A 26,047-nucleotide genomic window follows, 5' to 3' on the forward strand; every position below is an offset into this window, starting at 1 on the left:
ATATACAAGCTTGGCTGTGTCCTATGTAAGTACACAACAGGATGACTGCCCCCTGTATTCAATTAATGCTTAGTAACTTTATGTACTAGAAGGCCTCAGCATAGTGTAATAGAGGGTATATGGGACTAAGAGTCAGTTTTGTTTCTAACTCTGGGTAATGGAAAGCTACTTAACCTCTGTGTTATGATGTCATGAGGACCGAATGTTTTTCCTGAGAGGGATGGATGAGATAATTTTTCAAACTGTTTATGTGGAAATAATTTCACAATTACAGAAAAGCTACAAGAATAGTACAAATAACACTAATATGCCTTTTACCCAAATCTACTTGTTAATGTTTTGCTTCATTTGTTTATAATTTGCTCTGTACTTGTTTCTCCTTGTACATAAACACACATAAACACACATAACACACACACACACACACACATTTTTTTTTCCTGAATCATTTAGGAGTAAGTTATACAACTCATGGCACCTTTATTCCTAAATACTTTAGTGTTTTTTCTAAGAATACGGATATTCTCTTAACACACAGCAGTTATCAGCTTCATGAAGCTGGTTGTTAAAGATGCAATATGTTAATATACCAACTATATTTTAATTTTATCAACTGATCCAGTAATACTTTCTAACTGGATAAGGTGATCTTAAAAGTCTCTTTCTGCTCTACAATTTAATGGCATTGATGATTAATAAAAGAAACTTGTGTGTCAGACACTAGCTTAAGGGTTTACAAAAAGGAAAACAAATGCAATCAATGGTGGAGATAAATGCCTTGACTAAGAATGAACAAATAAACAAATGAAAGGTTGATCTAACTCCTGCCTAAAAAACAAATTTTATTATATGCATGTAGCCCTAGAATAGCCCCAATAATGGGAAGTAGGTCAATAAGAATCACTAAATCTGGATTGTAGAACACTTAGAAAAAATGTAATGTTAGAAACTTGAACACAATTAGTATAATTGTTAGGAAACAAATAGGATCTGACTATATAAAGTCACTGAAACCTATGTTCTTTTGCCAACATATAAAGTTCATTTGGGCCCAGCTCATGCATTATTTCCATGTAAAACAGTTAAAGTGTGTTCAGCTACAATATTGCTTAGCACCCCCTTTTTAAAAAGGTACAAAGAGTTAACATTCCATCAAAGCTTATCGAAATTACTAAAGATTTATAACAGAGTCTAAGTTATCCAAGGCTAATGTAGACAAAGCAGGGAAAATACTGAGTTATCATATGTATCAAACTCAAGACCCTATTTGAGTTCTCTGTATTATGCTGGAAACAAGAAACACAAAAGCAAGTAAGATATAGTCCTTTCCCTCAAAGAATCACATAGTAGGGAAGACATCATTAATAATACACATATGCAGAGGACTTTTATATATTATTTACTCATTAATGTTAGGTGGGGTGATTGGGTAGTCCATTCTGAGGAAAGGATGTTTGAGCAGAGAGGTGAGTGAAATGGGGAGTGATCCCAGCTGAGACATGGAGAAAGAGCACCTAGAAGAATGAGGAATGGCACAGAGTTCAGCGTTCCCACAGTAGAGGGGAGAGAAAGAGACTGGTGGGAGGGAAGCCAAAAGGGGGGCAGATGGAGGAGGAGAAGTCATGGTGGGAGGGGTATCATCTTATTCTAAAGTGCAATGTGCCATTATCCTAAGTAAATTAATGCAGAACAGAAAACCAATACTGTATGTTCTCACTTATAAGTGAGAGCTGAACATGAGGTACACTGGACATAAAGATGGCAACGATAGCCACAGGGGACTACTAGAAGAGGGAGGAAAGGTTTCAAAAACTAACTATTGAGAACTATGCTCACTACCTGGATGACGGAATCAATCGTACCCCAAATCTCAGCATCATGCAATATACCCAATATACCCATGTAACCCATGTAACAATATACCCTGCACATGTAACCCGAATCTAAAATAAAAGCTGAAATTATTAAAAGAAAAACTGCCTATCGATGATGGACATTTGGGTTGGTTCCAGGTCTTTGCTATTGTAAACAGTGCCACAATGAACATATGTGTGCATGTGTCTTTATATAGAACAATTTATAATTATTTGGGTATATACCCAGTAATGAGATTGCTGAGTCAAATGGTATTTCTATTTCTAGGCCCTCGAGGAATCTCCACACTGTCTTCCACAATGGTTGAACTAATGTACACTCCCACCAACAGTGTAAAAGTGTTCCTATTTCTCCACATCCTCTCCAGCATCTGCTGTCTCCAGATTTTTTAATGATCGCCATTCTAACTGGTGTGATGGTATCTCAATGTGGTTTTGATTTGCATTTATCTAATGACCAGTGATGATGAGCATTTTTTCATGTTTGCTGGCCTCATATATGTCTTCTTTTGTAAAGTGTCTATTCATATTCTTCCCCCACTTTTGAATGGGTTTGCTTTTTTCTTGTAAATCTGCTTTGGTTCTTTGTAGATTCTGGATATTAGCCCTTTGTCAGATGGGTAGATCGCAAAAATTTTTTCCCATTCTGTTGGTTGCCGGTTCACTCTAATGGTTGTTTCCTTTGCTGTACAGAAGCACAGGAGTTTAATTAGATCCCATTTGTCTATTTTGGCTTTTGTTGCCATTGCTTTTGGTGTCTTAGCCATGAAGTCCTGGCCTATGCCTATGTCCTGAATGGTTTTACCTAGGTTTTCTTTTAGGGTTTTTATGGTGTTAGGTCTTATGTTTAGATCTTTAATCCATCTGTAGTTAATTTTAGTGTAAGGTGTCAGGAAGGGGTCCAGTTTCTTCTTTCTGTACATGGCTAGCCAGTTTTCCCAACACCAGTTATTAAACAGGGAATTCTTTCTCCACTGCTTGTTTTTGTCAGGTTTTTCAAAGATCAGATGATTGTAGATGTGTGGTGTTGCCTCCGAGGCCTCTGTTCTGTTCCATTGGTCTATGTCTCTGTTTTGGTACCAGTACCATGCTGTTTTGATTACTGTGGTCTTGTAGTATAGTTTGAAGTCAGGTAGCATGATGCCTCCAGCTTTGTTATTTTTGCTTAGGATTGTTTTGGCTATGCGGGCTCTCTTTTGGTTCCACATGAAGTTTGAAATGTTTTGTTTTTTTTTTTTTCAGTCCATCATTGATAGACTGGATAAAGAAAATGTGGCACATATATACCATGGAATACCACACAGCCATAAAAAACGATGAGTTCATGTCCTTCATAGGGATGTGGATGAATCTGGAAACCATCATTCTCAGCAAACTGACACAAGAACAGTAAACCAAACACTGCATGTTATCACTCACAGGTGGGTGTTGAACAATTAGAACACGTGGACACAGGGAGGGGAGCATCACACACTGAGGTCAGTAGGAGGTGGCTAGGGGAGAGACAGTGGGGGGTGGGGAGGGAAGGGAGGGTTAATGAGGGGAGAAATACCAGATATAGGTGATGGGGAGATGACGGCAGCAAACCACCTTGCCAAATATGTACCTATGCAACAATCCTGCATGATCTGCACATGTACCCCAGAACCTAAAGTACATTTAAAAAAAATTTTTTAAAAAAGGGGGAATGATATTGAAAAAAATAAAAAAAGAAAGAAAAACTGCGACGGGAAAGTACTCTAGATTTTGAGCAGGCGGAATCTCATGATCTGGTTTAAGAACACTGTAACTCTGACAATAAGAATTTTTAAAAATTATATTCTCAAAGGAGGGAAATAAAATTATAAAAATAAAAAACAAAACAATTATGGTGGGTCAACTGGACATTCATAAGGAAGTAAATCAATCTTGATTCCTATACTTTATATCACATGCAAAAGTTAATTCCATGAAGAATATAGATCTAAATGTGTTAGGTAAAACAATATACTTTTAGAAGAGAACACAGAATATCTTCATGACCTTGAGGTAGGCAAAGACTGCTTTAAAAAAACACTAAAGTTAATAAGCATAAAGGAAAATAATGATAATTTATCTGTACAAAAACTAAGACGTTTTGTTCACTGAGAGATACCAATCACCAAGTAAGCACCAAGTAAGCCACCAAATGGCAAAGAAGATATTTACAACCCATATATCCAACACATAACAAAGTATGCATATACAGAATCTATAAAGAATGCTACAAATCAGCCAGGTATAGTGACTCATGCCTGTAATTCCAGCACTTTGAGAAGCCAATGTGAGAGGATCACTTGAGGTCAGGAGTATGAGACCAAGCAGGACAACATAATGAGACTTGAACTCTACAAAAAAAAATAGTAAGAATGCTACAAATCAATAAGAAAAAGGCACATTACCCAACAACAACAACAAAAAAAATAGGCAAAGGACTTAAACAGGCATTTTGCAAAAGAAGATACCCAAATGGCCAGTGAACATATGAGAAGGTACTCGATTCCATTAGTCATCAGGAAAATGTAAATTAAAACCATGATGAGATATCCATGCACTGTAATCATCAGAATGATTACAATAAAAAAGATAAATAACACCAAATCTTGGTGAGGATATAGAACAATAGGAATGCTCATATACTATTAGTGGTTATAACCACTTTGAAAATCCATTTTGAAATACCTATTGAAGCTGAATATATACTATTTGATTCAGCAATTCCACTCCTAGGAATATACCCAGAGAAATTCTTATGTATGGTTAGCAAAAGACATGTACAATGTTTGTGGCAATACTATTCACAATAGATGAAAACTAGAAGCCCACTATCCATCCAAGTAAAATGAATACATCAATTGTGATATATTCATGTTATATATCTACTGTGTTAAATTTTACTTATATGAAGTTTAAGAAGAAGTAAAATTAATCTATGAAGTTAGAAGTAAGCATAGTGATTATGTGGATTGCAGGGAGGCAGGATAGTGGCTGGAAGGGAACACAAGAGGGGACTTCCAGGGATACTGGTAATGTTATGTTTCTCACTCTTGAGTTTTGGTTAAATAAGCATGTCACATTCTAAAGCACAAGCTGTACAATTATCCAATTTTGGAACATATCAATGCTTTTATAAAACATTTAGGAAAAAAGCAGAAAAACATCACTCTAGCTGTTGGGCAGAGAAGATCAAGGGGCAGGTGACAGATCTATTAGGAGGCTACTGCAATCATCCAGTCAGGAGAAAGCAGTGATCTGGACTAGGCTGGGTGCCTTGGAAGTGGGAGAAAGAGTCAAAATCAAGATACATTGTAGTGTCTCTGAGGCTTGCTAATGACTAAATGTGAGGGAAAGAAAAACAGAAGATGCTAGGATTTTGGCCTGGGCACTCAAGTGGGTTTTAGTGCCATTTAATGAGATGGGAAAGACCAGAAGAGAAGAAGGTTTGAAGTGATACAGGATGGGGTGGAAATAAAGAGTTCTTTTTCTGGACATCGTAAATTTGAGATGCCAATTAGGCATTCAAGTGGAAATGTCAAATGGGAAGGAAGATGGATATACCCCCCTAGAGCCCAGAGAGAGGTTCTGACCTTACAGTGTGGTGGTTAAAAGAACACCCTGTAAAAGTAGACTCACTATATTCAAATCCATGCTGTAACTTACTGCTGTGTGCCCTTGGGTAAGTTACTCAACCTCTCTGTGCCTAGGACACTTCATCTGCAAAATATGAGGCACTGAAAGTATAAAGGAAACAGTACTTGCAATTTATGCCTGCCACATGAAAAATACTCAAATGTAGCTATTATTGCTAAAGTTTTCTCTGTTAGTAGTAGCTTAGAGAAAGTACTAAAGACTATAAACTGGATGAAATCACTGAGGAAATCAGTAAAGAAGAGGGTGAGGATACTTAACTTTCAGATAAGGATGAGCAAAGGAAGGAACCACAAATGAAGTAGGAGGGAACAAGGACATTATGGTGTCCAGGAAGAGAAGAAGCATTCTGAGAAGGCGATGTGTGCCAAATGAGGCTGAGTAAAATCAGGCCTGATCAGAACCTGCTACATAATTTGCAGGGCCTAGTGCAAAATGTAAATGTGAGGAAAATAATTAAGGAAAATAATTAAAATTTTCAGGACAATGATAGCACAGCATTAAATTAAGCATGGGGCCCTGTGCAACTGTGCAGGAGATATCCCCACAAAGCTGGCCCTGGGCCCAAGGACCAAATGTTGGTTTGGCAGCAAGAATTGCTTCCATAAAGTGATGGGATCAAAGCCAGAATGGCATAGATTGAGAAGAAAATAAGACAGAGTTAATATATATTATATAATATATATATGACGCCCAAGGCAGCGGGTCACTTCAGTCTAGAGGTTTGAGATCAGCTGGGCAATGTGGCGAAATCCCGTCTCTACAAAAAATACAAAAAATTAGCTGGGCATGGTGACCTGCACCTGTAGTCTCAGCTACTCTGTGGGGGTGGGGGAGGCTGAGGTGGGAGGACACTTGAGTACCGGAGACAGAGGCTGTATTGAGCAGTGATTGTGCCACTGCACTCCAGCCTGGGTGACAGAACAAGGCTCTGTCTCAAAAAAAAAAAAAAAAAAAAAAAGAAACAACAAAAAAACTATGAAAACCAACACTGAATTTCCCTCTTCCTTAACCTTTCCTAGGAAAGAATTGTCCTACCAAATCTTAACATCATGATAATAAAATGTATTTAATTACTGATGTTAGTGTTGTACTGTGTCAACTTGGAATTTGCTTTCATATATTTCCACTAAACCACACCCTGTATAAATATTACCACATAATTTTAAATGTCAAAGCTTGTACCATTCATGTTCAACTGGCCTATTTTGAGATAAAATGTCAAAAGGGAGGAAATTAATAGAAAACATTAACTTGTAATCTCCCAGTTAAAAAAATGTGTATGTTCTATAACAATAATCCATTGTTTCAAGAAATCCTTGTTGGCATAAGAAAGAACAAAGCCCATGCTTACCTAGGGCAGTGCTTTGTCTCTGGAGGTGACAACAAAGAACACACAAATGGAAAACGTGTTTGCTCTTCATCTATCACACAATGTACAAACGGCCACCCGTCTTTGTGTCACCTTAAGTACCAATAACTTCCTTGAGTCAACCCAAGCTTTCTCACTCATTGATTTGACCAAAATCAGCTGCAGTTACTTAGAGGCTCTGTCAGGAACACTATTTTCTGAAAAGAAATGTTACTGTCTCCAGTTTTTTGTTTCTTACAAATTATCTTATCTTTTCAATTGGTAATATGTGTACCTCATATAGAATTCCAGTATTACAGGATTCCAACATTACAAAATGGTATTTAATGAATCCCTTCTTGTCCTTGGCAACCTGGTTCTCCTTCCTAGAGGCAACCAGCATTACTATTTTCTTGGGAATACTTTGTGCTCATACAAATGTGTGTGTCTATTCTCATATTTTTTTTATACAAATGATAGTATCTTATACTTGCTATTATGCATTTTGCCTCTCTATCCTCCCGCCTCAGTCTACCTAGTATGATATATATTGGAGATAATGTTTTGTTAATACCTAGAGCTGCCTCATTCCTTTTTCCCTTTTATTTTTTGTAAATTTTTATTTTGATAATTTTCTGTAAGCTTATTACAGAAAAATTACAGAAAAGTTCTTAGGTTGCTCTTTGTCTTTATTGGCTTTGATATTCTTGAAGCTTACAGGCCTGTTATTTTGGTAGCATGTTTGTTAATTTTATTAGATTCAAGATGTAATTTTGACAAGAATATCACAAAAGTTATGATGTGACCTTTGCAGTGCATCATATTAGGGTGCACATGATGTCTCTTTGTCCTAACAGTGTTGATGTTAACTTTGATTGCTTGGTTTTGTAATCCTACCTCTACCATGTAAAGTTAGTATTTTTCTCTGTGGAATTAATAAGTAACTTGTGGATATGGTTTGGCTCTGCTCCCACCCAGAATCTCATCTTGAATTGTAATCCAAATTATAATCCCCATGTTTAGGGAAGCGACCTCATGGGAGGTGATTAGATTATGGGGGCGGTTCCCCCATGCTGCTCTCGTTGATTGTGAGTGAGTCCGCACAAGATCTGATGATTTTATAGGGAACTTCACCACCTTTGTTCTGCACTTCTCTCTCCTGCCGCCATGTGAAGAAGGACGCGTTTCCCCTTCAGCCATAATTGTAGATTTCTTGAGGCCTACCCAGTCATGTGGAACTGTGTTGTCAATTAAACTTTCTCCTTTATAAATTACCCAGTCCTAGGAGGTTCTTTATAGAAGTGTGTGAACAGACTAATACACAAAGAGATAAGACTATATAAATATCACCTTCCTCACCAAACTGTCACACACTAATTTTAGCATCCTTTCATAATTTTCTAACCCATCATTCTATGATTTACTACTTAATTAATGTTTAATTAATGAATTAATATTTTAAAAATGAATTTACTATTCTAAGGAAGAACCATCCCTTTTCCTCCATTTATCTGTTTACTCATTCACTTATTTCTATCAGTGTGAATGTAAAGATTATTTAATTCAACAAGTTATAATCCATAACTGTCATTTATTTTGACTCTCAAATTGTCCAGATTTGGCAAATGAAAGCCCCTTAAAAAGCTGAACTTCATGTCCTTTTGATATGTTTCCATCATTCTTCAAATACTCCTTTGTTTTCTAGAATTACAAGATGTTCTAAGAGGTACTTCTGCTCCAGCCCTGAAATAGGCCTTTCCCCTCCACCAAAAAAGCTCTGATTTCTTTTAATGGATAATGGTATTTAGACACCAATATTTGGGCACAATGTTTGCTCATTGCTACTGGTGTGTCAGTGAACAGAGCTAAGAAATAAGAAATCTCAACAGGCAGAGCTAAGAAATTAGCTATAAATAGAGAGCTGTTATCTGTCTATATGTAGGTATGTCAACTGACATAGGTATTAAAAACGATGAGTTCTAATATAACACCAAGAATACATTCGTGCCCTCTTTTTCCATATTTGTGATTCTCTTTTCCCACAATAAGAAACCTGGCTCCCATTATGCTCAATATATCTTTGCTCAAGCCTAAAATACAAACGGTAGTTTTAGAATCATGAAACCACAAGATTGCAAAAGCAATCTCACTAACTAGAGTTCAGGATTCAGTTTTTGTTTTCCGTTTTTGTTTTCTGAGAGAGAGTTTCGCTCTGTTGCCCAGGCTAAAGTGCAGTGGTGCTATCTTAGCTCACCACAACCTTGGCCTCCCGGGTTCAAGCAATTCTCATGTCTCAGCCTCCAGAGTAGCTGGGATTACAAGGGTGCACCACCACACCTAGCTAATTTTTTTTGTATTTTTAGTAGAGACAGGGTTCCCCCATGTTGCTCAAGCTGGTCTCAAATTACTATCCTCAAGTGATCTGCCTGCCTTGGCCTCCCAAAATGCTGGGTTTAAAGGCATGCACCACCACACCCAGGCTGTTTTGTTTTTTTTTAACTGGGAAGCAATTAAATTACAGGTGGCACCTTTTTGGTCTTGTCACACTTCCTTTTGCTCTTTGGTAACATGGGTCTATTTCAGCTTGGCAACTAGTCCTAGGGTATGGCCCTTTCTTTCAAGTGTGGTTATGATTCCTAAAGACATGGCCTTTCTGGTGTCTCAACTCAATGTCTGGAGTGTTCAGAGAGACTTTCTCTTTGTTGGAGCTAGAGACCTAGGCATCCAGCCCTGCATGGTCATTAGTATCAGCTCTCAGTCAGCAGGGACAGATGCCTGGTAGTCTCACAGATTCCCACCCTGCACATCCTGAACTCAGCCAGGCTGTTACCCTGAGACTGCTCTACCTCCCTGCTGTGCAGCAGGAAAGGTGCCCCGAGGAAGAAAGCCAAGGAGATCATGGGACCCACCTTGCATGTTTTCTTTCTTGCAAAGATCATAGTTTTGCACTCTCTGTAGCTCAATGCCTGAAAACAGCTAACTCACATATATTTTGTCCAGTTTTACAATTATTAGGTTGGTGCAAAACAGAAGTATTTGCTATTGATACTATTTTCATATTTCCAGCTACTAATTACTTTCATCACTGGAGGCAGAAATACGTTTGCTTTTTTTTTGAGACAGAGTCTCGCTCTATCGCCAGGCTGGGGTACAGTGGCACGATCCAGGGTCACTGCAACTTCCGTTTTCCAGTTTCAAGCAATTCTCCTGCCTCAGCCTCCCAAGTAGCTGGGACTGTAGGCATGCACCACCACTACCAGCTAATTTTTTTGTATTTTTAGTAGAGAAGGGGTTTCACCATGTTGGCCAGGATGGTCTCAATTTCTTGACCTCATGATCCGCCTGCCTCAGCCTCTCAAAGAGCTGGGATTACAGGCATGAGCCACCATGTCCAGCCGGAAATATGTTTTCATTCTTTTTTTTTTTTGAGATGGCATCTCAGTCTGTCATACAGGCTGGAGTACAGTGACACGATCTCAGCTCACTGCAGCCTCTGCCTCCCAGGTTCAAACAATTCTCCTCCCAAGGAGCTGGGACTACAGGCAAGTGACACCACTCCAGCTGTTTTTGTATTTAGTGGAGACAGGGTTTCACCATGTTGGCCAGGCTAGTCTCAAACTCCTGGCCTCAGGTGATCTGCCTACTGGCCTCCCAAATTGCTGGCATACAGGCATGAGCCACCATACCTGGCCAAATAGTACATATTTTAGATAACTTTGTACATGGGAAATATATTCCCTCTCAGGCCTTTTCATTCCATATTCAAAGTAATTCTGATTGGCCAGGTGCAGTGGCTCATGGCTATAATCCCAGCACTTTGGGACGCTGAGGTGGGTGAATCACCTGAGGTCAGGTGTTCGAGACCAGCCTGGCCAACATGGTGAAACCCCGTCTCTACTAAAAATGCAAAAAAATTATCTAGGCACTGTGCCGGATGACTGTAATCCCAGCTACTTGGGAGGCTGAGGCAGGAGTATCACTTGAACCCAGGAGGCAGAGATTGCAATGAGCTGAGATCATGCCACTACACTCTAGCCTGGGTCACAAAAAAAACAAAAACAAAAACACAAAACCACCCTGATAATTCAGATTACCTTCATATAGAAATCCTAGGATTTTTCAAGTATTTCAGAAGTCCTTCAATACATTTTCTACCTCCATTATGTCCTACTATAAAGTCCATTACTGAAATTAAGCTCAGCTTACTAGTTTCACCTGGTGCCATGACTTTGTACTTTATGCTGTATTTCCAGGTTCATGTTGGCCTTTGGGTCACAAAAGAAACACCAGATTGCTTTATTTATTGCAGGGTGGGGATAGGGAAGTCTTCTAAAGAAATCTTTAAGAATGAGTTCTCTAAATAATTTTAAGAAAAGAAAAATAAAAGGCAATCCCCAGACATACACATCTACAAACCTGGATGGGGCCTGGCACAATGGCTCACACCTGTAATCCCAGCATTTTGGGAGGCCAAGGCAGGTGAATCACGTGAGGCCAGGAATTCGAGAGCAGTCTGGCCAATATGGTGAAATACTGTCTCCATTAAAAATACAAAAATTAGCCGGGCATGGTGGTGTGCACCTATAGACCTAGCTACTTGGGAGGTTGAGGCATGAGAATCACTTGAACCCAGGAGATCAGGGCTGCAGTGAGCTGAGATCAGACCACTGCACTCCAGCCTAGTGACAGAGCTAGATTTTCTCAAAACAACAACAAACCTAGATTGAAGTGAGGGAGAGGGTTGTACAATAAAAAGACATTTTCAATCTTGGCTAGGCAAACTTTAATATTGTAATAAAACTGTAATATTGTAATACTCTTCCCTCTCATCACCTTTCAACCCAACCTGTGATGTCTGTACTATGCAAGCACTACATAATAATATAATTAAGTGATGGCACTAACTTAAAATCCCTTTGCCTTGAATGAGGAAATAACTAAGCATATTTTCTTTCTAGCTTATACTAAGTAATTAGCTTGCTAGTATAAGCTGGGTCTAAAGGAGCTGTGGATATTTTAAAAAGTAATCTTTAGTAATGACAAGCTGAAGAAATTGAATTTAATTTATTCAAATTCCACATGTCTTTGAGGACTGGCAATAACAAAAACAGAAACCTTTAATGAATTGGTGCTATGAGCCTAGTATTTTTAAATACTTCATAAGTACCGAGCCCAGGCACAATGGCTTATGCCTGTAATCCCGGTGCTTCAAGAGGCCAAGGCAGAAGTACTACATTAGGCCAGGAGTTTAAGACCAGCCTAAGCAATATAGTGAGATCCCATCTCTACAAAAAATTTAAAAAATTACCTGAGCTTGGTGGTACATGCCTATAGTCCCAGCTACTCCAGAGGCTGAGGTAGGCGGATGGCTGGAGCCCAGGAGGTCAAGGCAGCAGTGTGCTATGACTGCATCACTGCACTTCAGACTAGGCACCTTTACAAGCATTATTTTATTTATCCTAACAACAAGGCAGATAAATATCATTATCTCTATTTTACAGAAGAAGAAATGAGGCTTAATGAGGTTAAGTAACTGGTCAAAGTAATATAGATGAAAAGTGAAAAGAGCTCAAATTTTAATTCAGTTTTATAAGACTCCAAAACCTAGGCTTTTAACCTTCTCAAAGCAAAGGGAATTTATGAATTATCTCCATTAGAATTACTAAGGTCCTTGCTCAAAATACAAATTTCTGGTAAATTATACATTCTTTAGGGTGAGACCTGGGAATATAAATTTTTGACAAGTTTCTCACTGAATTCTGACGCATATTGAAATTTGAGAAACACTGCTTTCTCTTACTACCTCTTAGGGTATACACTAAATTAGTTTAGCTTTTTAAATTTTTCAGCTTTTGTAATTTTAGTAATATTTTAAGCTATAACAGGAAAAGCTCCAGAAAGTAACACATAGGCTGCCATCAAGAATTTAAAAATTAAAAATGTTGGCAAACTTTTATTATGGTTTCACTGCAGAGAAAGTAACTAAAAAATTCCAAATTTTAGTGTGCTTCTATTCAGTTAAAAAAGGAAAGATTAACTTGTTCTTTACCATCATTTATTGTACAAGCACACCACGTGTTACAGAAGGACTGAATCAGTGACAGGATAACCTTGAAGGAAAAAGGGGGAAGTGACAACTTCAATGTTAAAATTATGTAATTTTCAACAGAAACTTCTAAAGTACAGCTCAGATTCCGTAAATTGTGTGAAAATACATTTAAAAGCTTTTAATGTTTGTTTAAACTTGAATGTGGCCCTCTGGGAAAGGGACAACTGGCCTAATGGAAAAGGAAATGGTTCCAGAATCAGACTCAAACTAGGCTCTAGTAGGCTAAAGGTCCCTAACCCCCAGGCAAACTGGTACTGGTCCATGGCCTGTTAGGAACTGGGTCACATGGCAGGAGGAGAGTGGCAGGCAAACAAGTATTAAGACCTGAACTCCACCTCCAGTCAGATCAGCAGTGGCATTAGATTCTCACAGGAGTGTGAACCCTACTGTGAAAATTGTCGTCCACAAAACCAGTCCCTAGTGCCAAAAAGGCTGGGGACCACTGCTAGGCTCTGCTGCCTACTAGCTTTATAGTTCTGGGCAAATTACTGAAATTTCAGTTTCTGCATCCTTAAAAAGGGATGTCGACACTTCACAGCCTATTGTTTTCTCCCATACTCTTCCCTCTCAGCACGTTTTAACCCATCCTGGGAAACCTAAGAACCCTTATGATATGGTTTGGATTTATGACCCCACCCAAATCTCATGTTGAATTGTAATCCCCAGTGCTGGAGGAGGGGCCTGGCAGAAGGTGATTAGATCACAGGGGCAGATTTCACCCTTACTATTGTTGTGATAGTGAGTTCTCACAAGATCTGGTTGTTTAAAAGTCTATATAGCACCTCCCCTTCTCTGTCTTCCTCCAGCTCTGGCCATGGAAGATATGCCTGCTTCCCTTTACCATGACTGTAAGTTTCCTGAGGCCTCCCCAGCCATGTTTTCTGTAGAGCCTGTAGAACTGTGAGCCAATTAAACCTCTTTTTTTTTGATAAATTACTCAGTCTCAGGTATTTCTTTATAGCAGTGGGAGAACTGACTAATATATCCTGCCTTCTAAGAGTCTACTAAGAAAAACTATGCTTCAGGTCCTGCTTCCTCTAATCATGACTAGAAGCTGAAGCTTAAGGCTCTCTAGTCGTCACTCACTGTGTAAACTCTCACTCTCATAATGCTCTGGATATCCCCTTAAGCGGACCCTGGTACCCGTGCCTTCTCTCCTCAAAAATCTGCCGTTGGGCCACATCACCCACTAGATAATGCCTCTTTATTCACATCCTCCTCTTTCTAAGTCCCTCTTCCTCCTTAAGTATGTAAACCTTGACTCTGCCTGGAGACACCAAGTCTCCTGACACCTTTCAAGCAGCAATCATTTTCTCTTTCACAGGTCACAGTCTTTTTCTCCATTTCAACTCTGAGCACTATGAATTAAAACAGATATCTGACCCCAGCAACATGTGGGCATTGTTGGAAAAGGGGAGAGTCCTAAGTTATAAAGCAGTCAAAAATCTCTAATTGTGGAGCTTAAATTCAAGTGGAAATGCAGACAAATATGTCATTTTATTGATTTACTTATTTTAACTAATTAATTTTTTGAAGATGAGGGTCCTGCTATGTTGCCCGGGCTGGTCTCAAACTCCTGGGCTCAAGCTATCCTTCCTGCCTCAGCCTCTTGATAGCTGGGACTACAGGCACGCACCACTGTGCTTCACTTTGTATCATTTTAAATTGTGCTAAGAGGCATAAATGATAAAGCAGGAAGTCTTATTTGTGTGGGGGTGGAATCTTAATTTAAATAGAATGATCAGTGGCATTTAAAGTGGAGGTGTGAAGGACAGGGAGTCAGCCAAGTAAAGAGTGAGGTGGTGAAGAACATTGCAGACCAAGGGGGAAACAGGGCCACTCAAAAGACGTATTTTCTCCTGCCTCCTCAGCAAACCATTCTGAGGATCTTGTCACCAGCAGAACATGAGCACTTCCCAAATCACTGATTGCAACCCACCAGGACAACTTGCTTTCCTTATGACACACTCACTTCCATCTCATACAAAACTCCAAGACCCATGTTCTCATGAGTCCCTTGCTCTCCATTGAGGCTCTCTTCTCACCATCTTCACTTCACTACCGAATTTATAACCTTTATTTCTCTCTTTATTCAATTATAATCCCCCTCAAACACATAATGTTCAATCCCTTGACTCTCCCTCCTTCCTTCAAATTCCCGTGGCAAAAATCCCAATCACTCTGCCTTTTCTGAGACTGTAACTATACCAGTGAGAATTGCTGGTCACCCCACCCTCAAACAGATTCGAAACACAATAAATTTATAACTAAGTTCACATGGGTTTTATATACTGCAAAGCCGCAAATGATTCTCTATTAGTTTCCTCCTCCACTCTCTCTAATGACTATTTAATATTGCCTGTCTCTTCAACATTTCTACCCCACTCCTAACTTTGGCTTTCATAATACCCTACTATAATGGTTTTCCCTCCTATCTTTCTGATTATTCTTTAAGTTATTTTGCTATCTTCTTTTCCGATCTACAGGTTGGAGATCTTCAATATTCAGATATGGGCTATTTGCTCTCATTACTCTACATTCTTCCCAGGTGATCTCATTCATTTCCATGACTCTAAAAAACATCTATATGCTAATAATTCCCAAATTTCTGTCTTGCCCAGACCATCACTGTAATTTGAAGACCACTATCCTAGTTGGAACCACCATCACGTGCTGGTGTTATTATAATCCCCCTAAGTGATTTCCCTACTAACAGTACAATCTCCTTATAGTAGCCAGAGCTGTCATTTTGAGGTACAAATCAAATCATGTTATTCCCTTACTAAAATTTCCACAACTCTCAGAACAAAATCCTAAAATATGTCAAGTCTCCTGTAGCTGCTGTAACAAATTACCACAAACTTGGAGGCATAAAACAACAGAAATTTATTCTCTCACAGTTCTGGAAACCAGAAGAGGTGTTGGCAGAGCCACACTCTCTCCAAATACTCTAGGGGAGATCTCATTCCCTACCTCTCCCAGCTTCTAGTGTCTCTGGGCACTCACTGACTTGTAGCTGCATCACTCCAATCTCAGCCTCTGCCTTCACCTGGGCCTCCTCTTATCTCCTCTGTATGTTTTTTACTACACGTCACTGGATTTAGGTCCCACCCAGATAATTCAGGTTGATCTCACAAGCATTAAGATCTTTTGTAGACTTACATCTAGAAAGACATTCTCCCACCAAAATAAGATCACATCACAGGTTCCAGGGACTACGACATGGACACATCTTTTGGAGGGCCACCATTTAAACCCACTGTAGCTTCAAGGCCCTGCCTCAGCTTTCTCTGCCTCCTACCGCAGCTTCATCTCTCTTTGTTTACCAGATTCTACTCATTCGTATGCTTCTTTGACCTAGGATAACTCTTTCCCATCCTTGGTCTTTGCCTATGCTATTCTCCAAAGTCTTTACCTAGCTAACTTCTCCTTCTGGTCTTGAGTTAAATCTAACTTTCACAGAGAAGTATTTCTTGACTCCACAAATTTAAGTGTGTCTCCACTGTTATCCTCCCTTTAAAAAGCACTGTATGGGCCGGGCACGGTGGCTCAAGCCTGTAATCCCAGCACCTTGGGAGGCCGAGGCGGGTGGATCACGAGGTCAAGAGATCGAGACCATCCTGGTCAACATGGTGAAACCCCGTCTCTACTAAAAAAAATACAAAAAATTAGCTGGGCATGGTGGCGCGTGCCTGTAATCCCAGCTACTCAGGAGGCTGAGGCAGGAGAATTGCCTGAACCTAGGAGGCGGAGGTTGCAGTGAGCCGAGATCGCGCCATTGCACTCCAGCCTGGGTAACAAGAGTGAAACTCTGTCTCAAAAAATAAAATAAAATAAAATAAAAAATAAAAATAAAAAGCACTCTATGGCCGGGTGCAGTGGCTCACACCTGTAATCCCAGCACTTTGGGAGTCCTAGGCACTTGGATCACTTATGGTCAGGAGTTTGAGACCAGCCTAGCCAAATTGGTGAAACCCTGCCTCTACTAAAAATACAAAAATTAGCCAGAAATGGTGGCATGCACCTGTAATCCCAGGTACTCAGGAGGCTGAGGCATGAGAATCACTTGAACCCGGGAGGCGGAGGTTGCAGTGAGCTGAGATCACGCCACTGCACTCTAGCCTGGGTGATAGAGTGAGACTTGGTCTCAAAAAAAAAAAACAACAACAACAACAACAAAAAAAAACCCACTCTATTCCTTTCCCTCATAGCTTTGACTATTTTCCTTTGTTTCATCGTGTTGTACTGACAAATGGATTTACGTTTACTCATTAATATTTGTCTCCACCACTGGACCATGAACTCTTCATACCATCTTATGAAGCACATCTGTTTTCTTCCCTTCTGTATGTATACCCAGAGCATAAAATGGCATCTGGCACACAGTAGCCGTAACTAAATAAGGGAATACTAAATAAATAGAGTGCCTCCTTTTCCGCTTTTGAGCAGGATTAGATAAATGCAAATAAATTAGTTAGAATGGTGACCAGGCACCTGAAGACACTGCTGGCCTGCAGTAGATAGCTAGCCCAGCCTGTAAGATTGATAAAGCTTGGCACAAAAGAAAAAGTAGCACTCAATAATTATTAAGTTAGAAGGACTTCTCCATTGTCATTTCTTTTTTTTTAAACATGACACAGCCTCAGGAGATTCTGAGGACATGTGCCCTTTAATTTACATTTCTGCTGTGGGACAATTATACAACTCAGTAACTCATTTCACCTTTTACAGTAATCTCCATCTCCCGTCCAAAAGGATTGACTGAAAACTTCTCTGAAACTTTAGGAAAAACTCCAGTACAAACTGATTTCCAAGCCCCAACTACTAAGAAGGGTGACTCATAAAACTTTCTTAATCCTGCAAATTACAAAGTGATTCAAGTGTTATTAATACTGAATCCTACTGGCCTGTTCTAAAGTCTTGCATGCACAGAGGCATGCAAAGAGGTCTGGCGTGCAAAAAGCAATCTTTTCTGAGACACCAGAGATTCTCCACCCTGCTTTTTTTCCTGAGGTATTTTTTTAAAAATTGAGACAGCATTTAAATACCATAAAATTTAGCCTTTTAAAGTACACCAGTCAGTGTTTTCCCCAACATTATGCAACCTTTATCACTAATTCCAGAACATTCTCATAATTCCCTACTCCCTGCCACCTGCCAAAAATTCATCTCTATTAGCAATCATTCTCTATTCTTCCCTTTCCCAGCCCCTGGCAAATACTAATGTACTATCTCTGGATTTTCCAGTCTTTTTTACAAACAGAAACACAGAGAGATGAAGTGATTTACAAAGAGCTGCAAGTCACTTAGTAAGAGAGTGAAATTAGAATACAAGTATTTACAGAAACTTTTAAGTGTATAAAAATTAGTGAAAACATATTTAGGTCACCTATATTTATGCTAAATGCAGCTATAAGACCATCTGATGTTAGAGTCCTTAGAATAGTCATTCTCAGGCAGTGTGTCTGGCCAGGGAGAGACAGGTGTATAGGGATTTAGTAATCATTAAAGAAGAAGAGACTTAGGCCAGGTGTGGTGGCTCACACCTGTAATCCTAGCACTTCGGGAGGCCGAGGTGGGCGGATCACCTGAGGTCAGGAGTTTGAGACCAGCCTGACCAATATGGAGAAACCTCATCTCGACTAAAAATACAAAATTAGCCAGGCATGGTGGCATATGCCTGTAATCCCAGCTACTTGGGAGGCTGAGGCAGGAGAATCACTTGAACCCGGTAGGTTGTGGTGAGCCGAGATCTTGCCATTGCACTCCAGTCTGGGCAAGAAGAGTGAAACTCCATCACATACACACACACACACACACACACACACACACACACACACACACACACAAAAGGACAAAACTTGCCATTTGTGGAAGAAAACTGCATTTATGGACAGATATGTGGTTTAGAAGATAGACATTTTTCTTTTCCACCCAGGGTACTAAAAATGGTGCTAATATGTCCAGGTGCCCACCTGCTTCCTTTTACAGTGGCCCAATGGGTTCCAGAGATCCCTGATCATTTTAGTTTGCTCATGAGTAGTCAATAAAATAATGGTCCTAATACCCCTTCAGAACACTTGCTGGTTTATGACACCTTGTAAAATAATATGGGAACTTTGACTTTTTAAATATCTACTGTCTGAATTTTCAAATAAGTAAAAGAACTGCAAGCTGAACTTACTTCCATTGCCATTATAAATGTATACACAGGAGTATGTTCCCACAGGCTAAAATGATCACAATCTATTTGCAAAAATAATTAGGCACACTTTTTATTTTATGTCTTAATCAACATTACAAATACAAAAGGAAAAAAGACAAACCACTCATCACAGAGAAAAATCATCATTCAAAGGAGATTAATCTGAACTTCAACATTCTTTATGCTCATTCAAAATATTGTTAAAACAGGAATTCAAAAGGACAAGTAAATAAAAACCAAGTATTTTATTAATTAAAATGGAGACCTTAAACCAATTAAGACTATACAACTTAAAAATAACCTGTCCCTATCATAGAAAAGTTTGATTTGCCATCATATAATGAATATGCAGAAGATTACTAACGGGTAAATAAACAAATTTTCTTTTACAAACAAGTTATTTTGAGTTATAGAGATCATCCTGGTGGCTAGATTTTTTTTTTTAATGATGACTAAAAATGCCTATTTAGAGAGGATACTGAATGACATAGTGAACATTTAAAGTTGAAACTTCCTGTCCACCAAATATTTTCCTAAATATGTTTTTAAGCATATACATTAACCTATAAAGTCAACTCTTAATTATCTACAGCAAAAGAGAACTTTGGTACTACTAAATTCAATTTTTTTTAATGTAAAATTGCAGAGTATTTTTGGAATTAAATTGGAGCATGCCTAAATATGAAAATGTGAAAGTCCCATTTTTCTGTTATGTACTCTATTATGAGGAATGAACAGCCTAACTATACTGAATTATTGATATAAATAAAGCACCACCATAAAATCTCTTCCTAAAAGATTGCTGGGTCACATCTAGCAATTTAGGGCAAAAGGTAAATAAAGAATTACTTTTAAAAGCCTCATTTCCCTTTTGATAGGAGCATCAACATACTAAAATAAAAATAATGTAATAAGTACTTCCAAAATATAACAATTTTAGTTCTCCCATATGATAAGGGGCTGACAAGAAAACAAAAAATAAATAAAAAGATAAAATTTAAAAAGAAGTAAAAAATAGAAAATATTTTTAAAAAGCAGCCTAGGCAAGAGAAGTGGGTGGGTTTAGGAGAATCCCTTTCTGAAAAATTCAGAGAATTATTATTAATCCTTCTTAAATTAAATGTAGGATCAAGCATACTGTATGTGGAACTGGGACAATTCTTTGATAAACTTTAAGGTTGCTAAATAACTTACAGAAACTATGAATGCATTTTCATTTTAAGAGGCAAAAGAGAAAATATTCCAGATTGCATAACAATTTTATTTTTTGAAATGGTTATCCTAAAGAATTTCCTTAAATTCAGATTTTTGCAAAATTCCTACTTTCCAAGTCATCAAGTAAACACTAAAAACAACTTTACTCATGAATATGGTAAACTCTTTATGAAGCATACATTTTTCATAAATCTAGGCCAAAGTAAGCTAATTGAAATTTAATTCTAAATTCATCCTGTGATTTCTGGACATAATATTGGCATAAAACGAGTAAAAATACTTTTAAAAAAAAGCATTTACTTCCCAAATAATTTAGTTTTGGAAATATTTATATTCTTAGTCAAAAAATTACTTTTAGAGTCTAAAGGTTTTAAAAACAAAATTGGTCCAACAATTATCAAAATGAAATGACTATAAACACTGACTAAAACTTCTTAACCCACAGAAATAAACCATTTCAGGTGAGTTCACCTCACTTAATTTTTAAAACCCATTTCTCTTTTCCAGCTTCACAACTGGATTGAACATTGCTCAGCTGCTCAACAACATTACCTATGTCAAAAGTGAAAAGATAAAAAGTATTGTAAATATTTCACAGTGAGTAAATCTGGGAAGAGTATACTGTATATAATCAACATTTCAGAGCTGGAAGGGATCTTTAATGTCTAATCCAGCACCCACATTTTATAGATGAGAAAACCAAGCCCAAACACGTCAGATAACTTGACCAAAGTCACAATCCTCAGCTGAGCCATTCATTCTTTCAATCATTCATTCACCCACTTACTGAAAGCTGCCTAAGTTCCAGGCTGGATGTTAGGAGATGGAAAGCAGCATTCACAATTGCCAAGGCAGTCTTTTTTTCCTTGTATTTTCAAGATATATTCTTAAACTTCCTGATCACCAGAACTCATAGGAGAGTTCCACAGCCTTAGTAGAACTTAGCCCAGTTTTAGTTTCATACATTTCAATAAACATAGTTGGGTTTAACTTCAGAGAAGCCTCGATTGTTGTTTACTTTAAATGATTAAGCATTAACAAAGGGAGGCACAATATTCTGAAAGAGTCCCTTTCTAGTACATTTATAACTTAAGGAAGTGAATTCAGAAAATACCCTGTACACACAGACCAAGTTCACGGAGAGGACAGCTTACAAAATCAGAGGAATCTGAGGTATCAATATATTACAGATCAGTGAAGTCCAATAGCTCAAGTTTACAAGTTTACAAAGTGTGAAATGTAAACATCTCCCCATTCCATTTAGATATGGGTATGTCTACATGTTAAAAGACCTCCAAACTCACACTCAAACAAATTCCCTCTTTCAATTACACATGGATCTAAAACCAGGCTTTCTGCCTTAAGATCAACTTTTTAAAATTTCTTTTTGATTAGAAAAAATTAGATTAACAAATAAAATCTAAAATTTAATGTGCTGGCTAAAAAAGAAATTCAAATTCTATGTAATCAAAATAACAATAACTCAAACTGCACATTCATGAGTTTTGTTAAAAAATGGGATGTGCAGTGAACTTACTCATCAGCATAAATCATACCTCATTTTTCTTGGACCTGTACATTCTTTAATATTAAGTCTGGCACTTAAATGTTTTGTGTGTTTCAATTCACAGTCAACTTATTTTAAGAAGAGACCATATTGACAAAGCTCTTAAATAAAACAACCCATAAGGCACTGTGAAATATTAAACAACAGCACTCTGGATACCCAGTTTCAGTGTGATATACCAAAATGAACCCCAGCTTTCCAGTGCTCCAGAGGACTGCTGGGTGGCTTTTGATAAAATAAAATACAATCTTCACTGAGGCTCTTATGGCTCTTTGACTTTCTTGAAGCTATTGTCAGCTCACGACGAAAGTGCTGTTGCGCTCTATTTCTCAAAACTCCAAATTTGATTTTTATCTAGAGCATCACAAGTTTTCATTTGTACATCAGGTCGGCCCTCTGGTGTCCGGTAAGCACTAAGACACAGTCCTGAGTGTGGGTGAAAAATGGTTCCATCGTCTTTAAAATGCCAAATAATATTTACTGGTGCAGGAAATCCATCTTTGGGACAATTTTGCATTCCTACATAATTCTTTTGCTCAGGAACCTCTGCACATAACTCTGTCACAGAATTAAACCTTATTTCTTTCTTTGAAGTATATTCAAAGAATTGATTGCCTCCTTGACCATGGCATCCAAACAGCGAAAGGTTAGCACCCGTGGGGTTGTTATCAGGAGAATTATAATCTAAACATTCAGACGAGATCCCTCTACTGCGAATAGCCCCATGCCAGCCTGGCCTATCCTCTGGAACATGTAAATTAGGAAACACGTTTTTCAAATACCAGTCAAAGCTCTTGCATTTCAGCCGCTCTCGTAGTAGTTTTCTTTCAGAAATGTCACCATAAGCTTCTTTTCTTGCTGGAGGGTTTCTATTGTAGAAGTGTTCTTTGTACTCATCCATCCAAACTTCTGCTGCCCGAGCAGTATTCTGTAGGAAATTGGGGCGAGCATATGGTGCCCGCTTGGGGAACACATGGCCCACGTGGGAACATGGGTGGATCTCCAATTTGCCACCACACTGCCACACCCTAAAAGACAGCTCAAGGTTTTCACCTCCCCACACTTCCATGCCAGTGTCATATGTTCCAAGGTACTGAAAATATTTCTTGCTGACAGCAAACAGTCCTCCAGCCATGGTAGGTGATCTGATGGGATCAATTCTTGATATCCGCCTGTCTCTTTCATGTTTGGGGACTGAATGCCATTGAAACGTTAAACGCCAGTCAAATCCACCAATCATGGGCTCCCCTGTCTGCATATAGAATTCAAAAGTATTCCAATCAATGGTGTCTATAACAGGACACACAATTGCTGTTTCATCTCTCCCAATCCTTTCCAGAAGTGGTTCCAGCCAGCCGGAATTACACTCACAGTGACAATCCAGGAAAGTGAGGACGTCCCCAGTGGCGAAAGTGGCCCCAATCAGACGGGCCCTAACCAGCCCCTCACGCTTATTGGTCCTAATCAAGCGTACTCGATCAAGATTGCTGATGTAAGTTTCAAGTTGTGTCTTCAAATAAACTCTGTCACTCAAGTCATCCACCAAGATGATCTCTTTCAAAAGCACTGCAGGAGAAGTTTCTAAAACACTGTGAATGGTACGGAGCAAAGTCGACCAGGCTTCATTATAGAAAGCAATGATAACAGACGTGGTAGGAAGTGTCCTATAGTTGAACTTCTTGGACTTACACTCATACATTCTTTTATCCTCTATGTGTCGATGGAGGGAAATCCTGTCACTGAGGTAAATATTGATGGCATATCTCTCAATGAGTTCTTCTTGCTGCTTCAGTTCACCCTCGTTGAGATGGAGTTTGCTGGCTTTCCCCCATTCCCCAAGTGCATGGGAATCTGCAGGGGGCTTCTCATATAGCGGTCGAGACAAATCCTCTATATTTTTCTGGAAGTCTGAGAGCCTTCTGGACCCCAGCTCCCTGGCATGGCCGGCTCCTGTGGAGGCATGGAAAGTGGAGACCAAGAGCTCCAGGAAGATATAGGCCACTGTTAAAAACGCCAGCAGCAGGCAGCTCTTGCCTGCCCAAGTCCACCTCACCGCCATCCGGTTCAGGGCTGGGGCGCAGACGCCGCCACCCAGCCACCACGCAGGGGGAGGGCGGCGGAACCCACAGCTCGAGCTCAGGTACTTTCCAGCAGGTCCTTCCTTTCATGCAGGCGCTGGGCTCCTTTCCAGTCAACCGGGCTTTCCAGGGGTCACCTGGGCTTTCCAGGGGTCACCTGAGCCCTCTCGGTCCTCGGCCCCGGCACAGCCAACTCCTCTCTCCCCACTTCCCCCTGCTCGGCTCACAACTTTTCACCAACTCTCCAGCCAACACCCCACCCTCCCGGGCCGAGGACAAACCCCTCCCCTTCCCACTCACTCCTCCTGGTGGTTAGACTGCGAAAGTCGTCGCCAGGCCCAGACGGCTGAATAGGGGCGGGGAAAGGAGGAGCGGTCCCCGGCGGGGCTGCACCCCGCCGTGCTGGCCCTCGTCTCCAGGTGCTCTCAACCCCCATACGGGCCCTCAGCCGTTCTCCTAGGGGCCCTGGCTGGACAGGAGGAGATTTCCGTTCCGGCCCGTGGAGCTTCTGTCACATTACAAAAGGAAAACAAGAATAAGACTTACCGAGTTGCTTGCCGTTGGAGCTGAAGTCCAAGGAGGTGAGCGCAGCTTTGTGACCTTTGAAATAACGCTCCAGAACGGGGTCCTCCTGAAAAGGAAAGTTATCAAGTTTTGAAAGCAGCCGCACACCTCGAATTCTGGGGGCCGGGATCGACACTGCCACTCCCCCGGAGGCCGGCCTCGGAATGGCTACGCAGGCGGCGATTTGGCGGGGCGGCAGGGCGGCGGGGCAGGACAGCAGCACGGGCTCCGCGCACAGTCCCGCCACAGGGCGACGCCGGCACCAGCTCTCCCCACAGGGACCGCAAAACGCTCGGTTCGCGCTTCCCGGAGTCCAGCGCATCGCAGGAACCGCGGCCCCTTTGAAATGCACGTTCCCGGGCGCCGCCTGCTGGCAAAGGGCAGGCAGGTGCGAGGATGAGCCTCAGCTTTGGTACTTTTTTTTTTTTTTTTTTTAATACCTCCCAGGTGATTCTGACGCAGGCGCTTCAAGGAAACCCTCCGAGAATTCTGGGGGTCAGGGGGGCCACCCGGCTCAGTCCGGAGCTCCGGAACTCCGGGAAAAGCGTCCGGGAGCTGGGTCTGGGCTCCGCACTCTGGCCGCCCCGGTGGCAGAGAGTGAGATGCGGATACCCCAGGACTAGGGGCTCAGGACCCGGTAGCGGACACCTGTCTCCCACTCCTGCCAGGTGCGGGCTCGGCCCGGACCTGGCTCGCAACCCGCTGGACAGGCTCCGGGGAGGAACTCACACCACCCCCCCCATCTCCAGTCCGTCCTTACCGTGGCTGAGGCCATCGGAGGAGCGTTCGGCGCTTGACCCCTAAGGGTGGGAGAACCCGGAGAGGGGAGGGGAGGGGAGGGGAGGGGGCGAGAGGGGACCGTGTGGCGCCCGGAACCGTCTGCCTAAAGCGGCAGCGCCTCCCGGTCACTACAACAACGGCGGCCCAGTTAAACCCTGCGCTCAAGGCATGGCCAGTAGAGCCCCGAGACCCCGCCGACGCTGTTAAGAGCGGGCGGGAGGGATGCTCCAGATCAGCTGTGGCCACACACCAAAGCCCATGTTTACTAACACTCGCGTTCCGCCACGTTTGATGTCAGGAAGTGGGGTAGTAACCAAGACAGGAATAAGGAATGAATGGAAGGGAGTTGTGAGCCTGTGATCGATGCAATCAGAGTTCTATTACGTTTTAAAGAGACAGCACCCGAGACGTTCAAGGTGGTCCCCTACTGATGATTTTGTTGAAAAACTTTGACAGGAGAGGGACAACTTGCTAGTTATTACTATACTAAAAGAAACTAGATACCCGGAGGGCAGATTTGAATTTATTTAACCACTGTTTTCCACACAGTTCCCTTCGTGATATTGATATAGATGCTGGGTGTGCGTGAGGAATGAATGAGTGACTGAATGAATAAATGTTGTGCGTGCACTTAATAA

The 26,047-nt window shown here is 40.5% G+C and overlaps 2 protein-coding genes across 10 annotated transcripts in view; both read right to left on the reverse strand.

The window, feature by feature from the left end:
- Nucleotides 1-25,558, reverse strand: part of POC1B (POC1 centriolar protein B) — a 93,360-nt gene extending 67,802 nt beyond the window's left edge. For 7 of the 9 annotated variants that reach the window (XR_004274828.1, XR_004274835.1, XR_004274834.1 and 4 more), the window contains exon 1: nucleotides 24,612-25,061. Coding sequence is in view for 6 of the 9 variants with exons in the window: in XM_032297259.1 (XP_032153150.1) it covers nucleotides 24,612-24,951 (340 nt within the window). In the remaining 3 variants the exon portion in view is untranslated. Of the gene's footprint in view, nucleotides 1-24,611; nucleotides 25,062-25,389 lie in introns of those variants that run through there. The other 2 variants (XM_032297274.1, XM_032297284.1) reach the window with 2 other exon arrangements.
- GALNT4 (polypeptide N-acetylgalactosaminyltransferase 4) lies at nucleotides 19,260-24,262 on the reverse strand. The gene has a single exon (XM_032297228.1). It carries the CDS (start codon nucleotides 24,044-24,046, stop codon nucleotides 22,310-22,312), a length of 1,737 nt encoding a protein of 578 aa, XP_032153119.1. The 5' UTR covers nucleotides 24,047-24,262; the 3' UTR covers nucleotides 19,260-22,309.
- Nucleotides 25,559-26,047: the final 489 nt, after the last annotated feature.

The sequence above is a fragment of the Sapajus apella genome, unplaced genomic scaffold, assembly GCF_009761245.1.
Source record: "Sapajus apella isolate SASKATOON/1434 unplaced genomic scaffold, GSC_monkey_1.0 scaffold2, whole genome shotgun sequence".
NCBI classification, from domain to species: Eukaryota; Metazoa; Chordata; class Mammalia; order Primates; family Cebidae; genus Sapajus; species Sapajus apella.

Bases quoted from the DNA above. Each gene is read 5' to 3' on its own strand.
- GALNT4 (XM_032297228.1), bottom strand. From the start codon at position 24,046: ATGGCGGTGAGGTGGACTTGGGCAGGCAAGAGCTGCCTGCTGCTGGCG.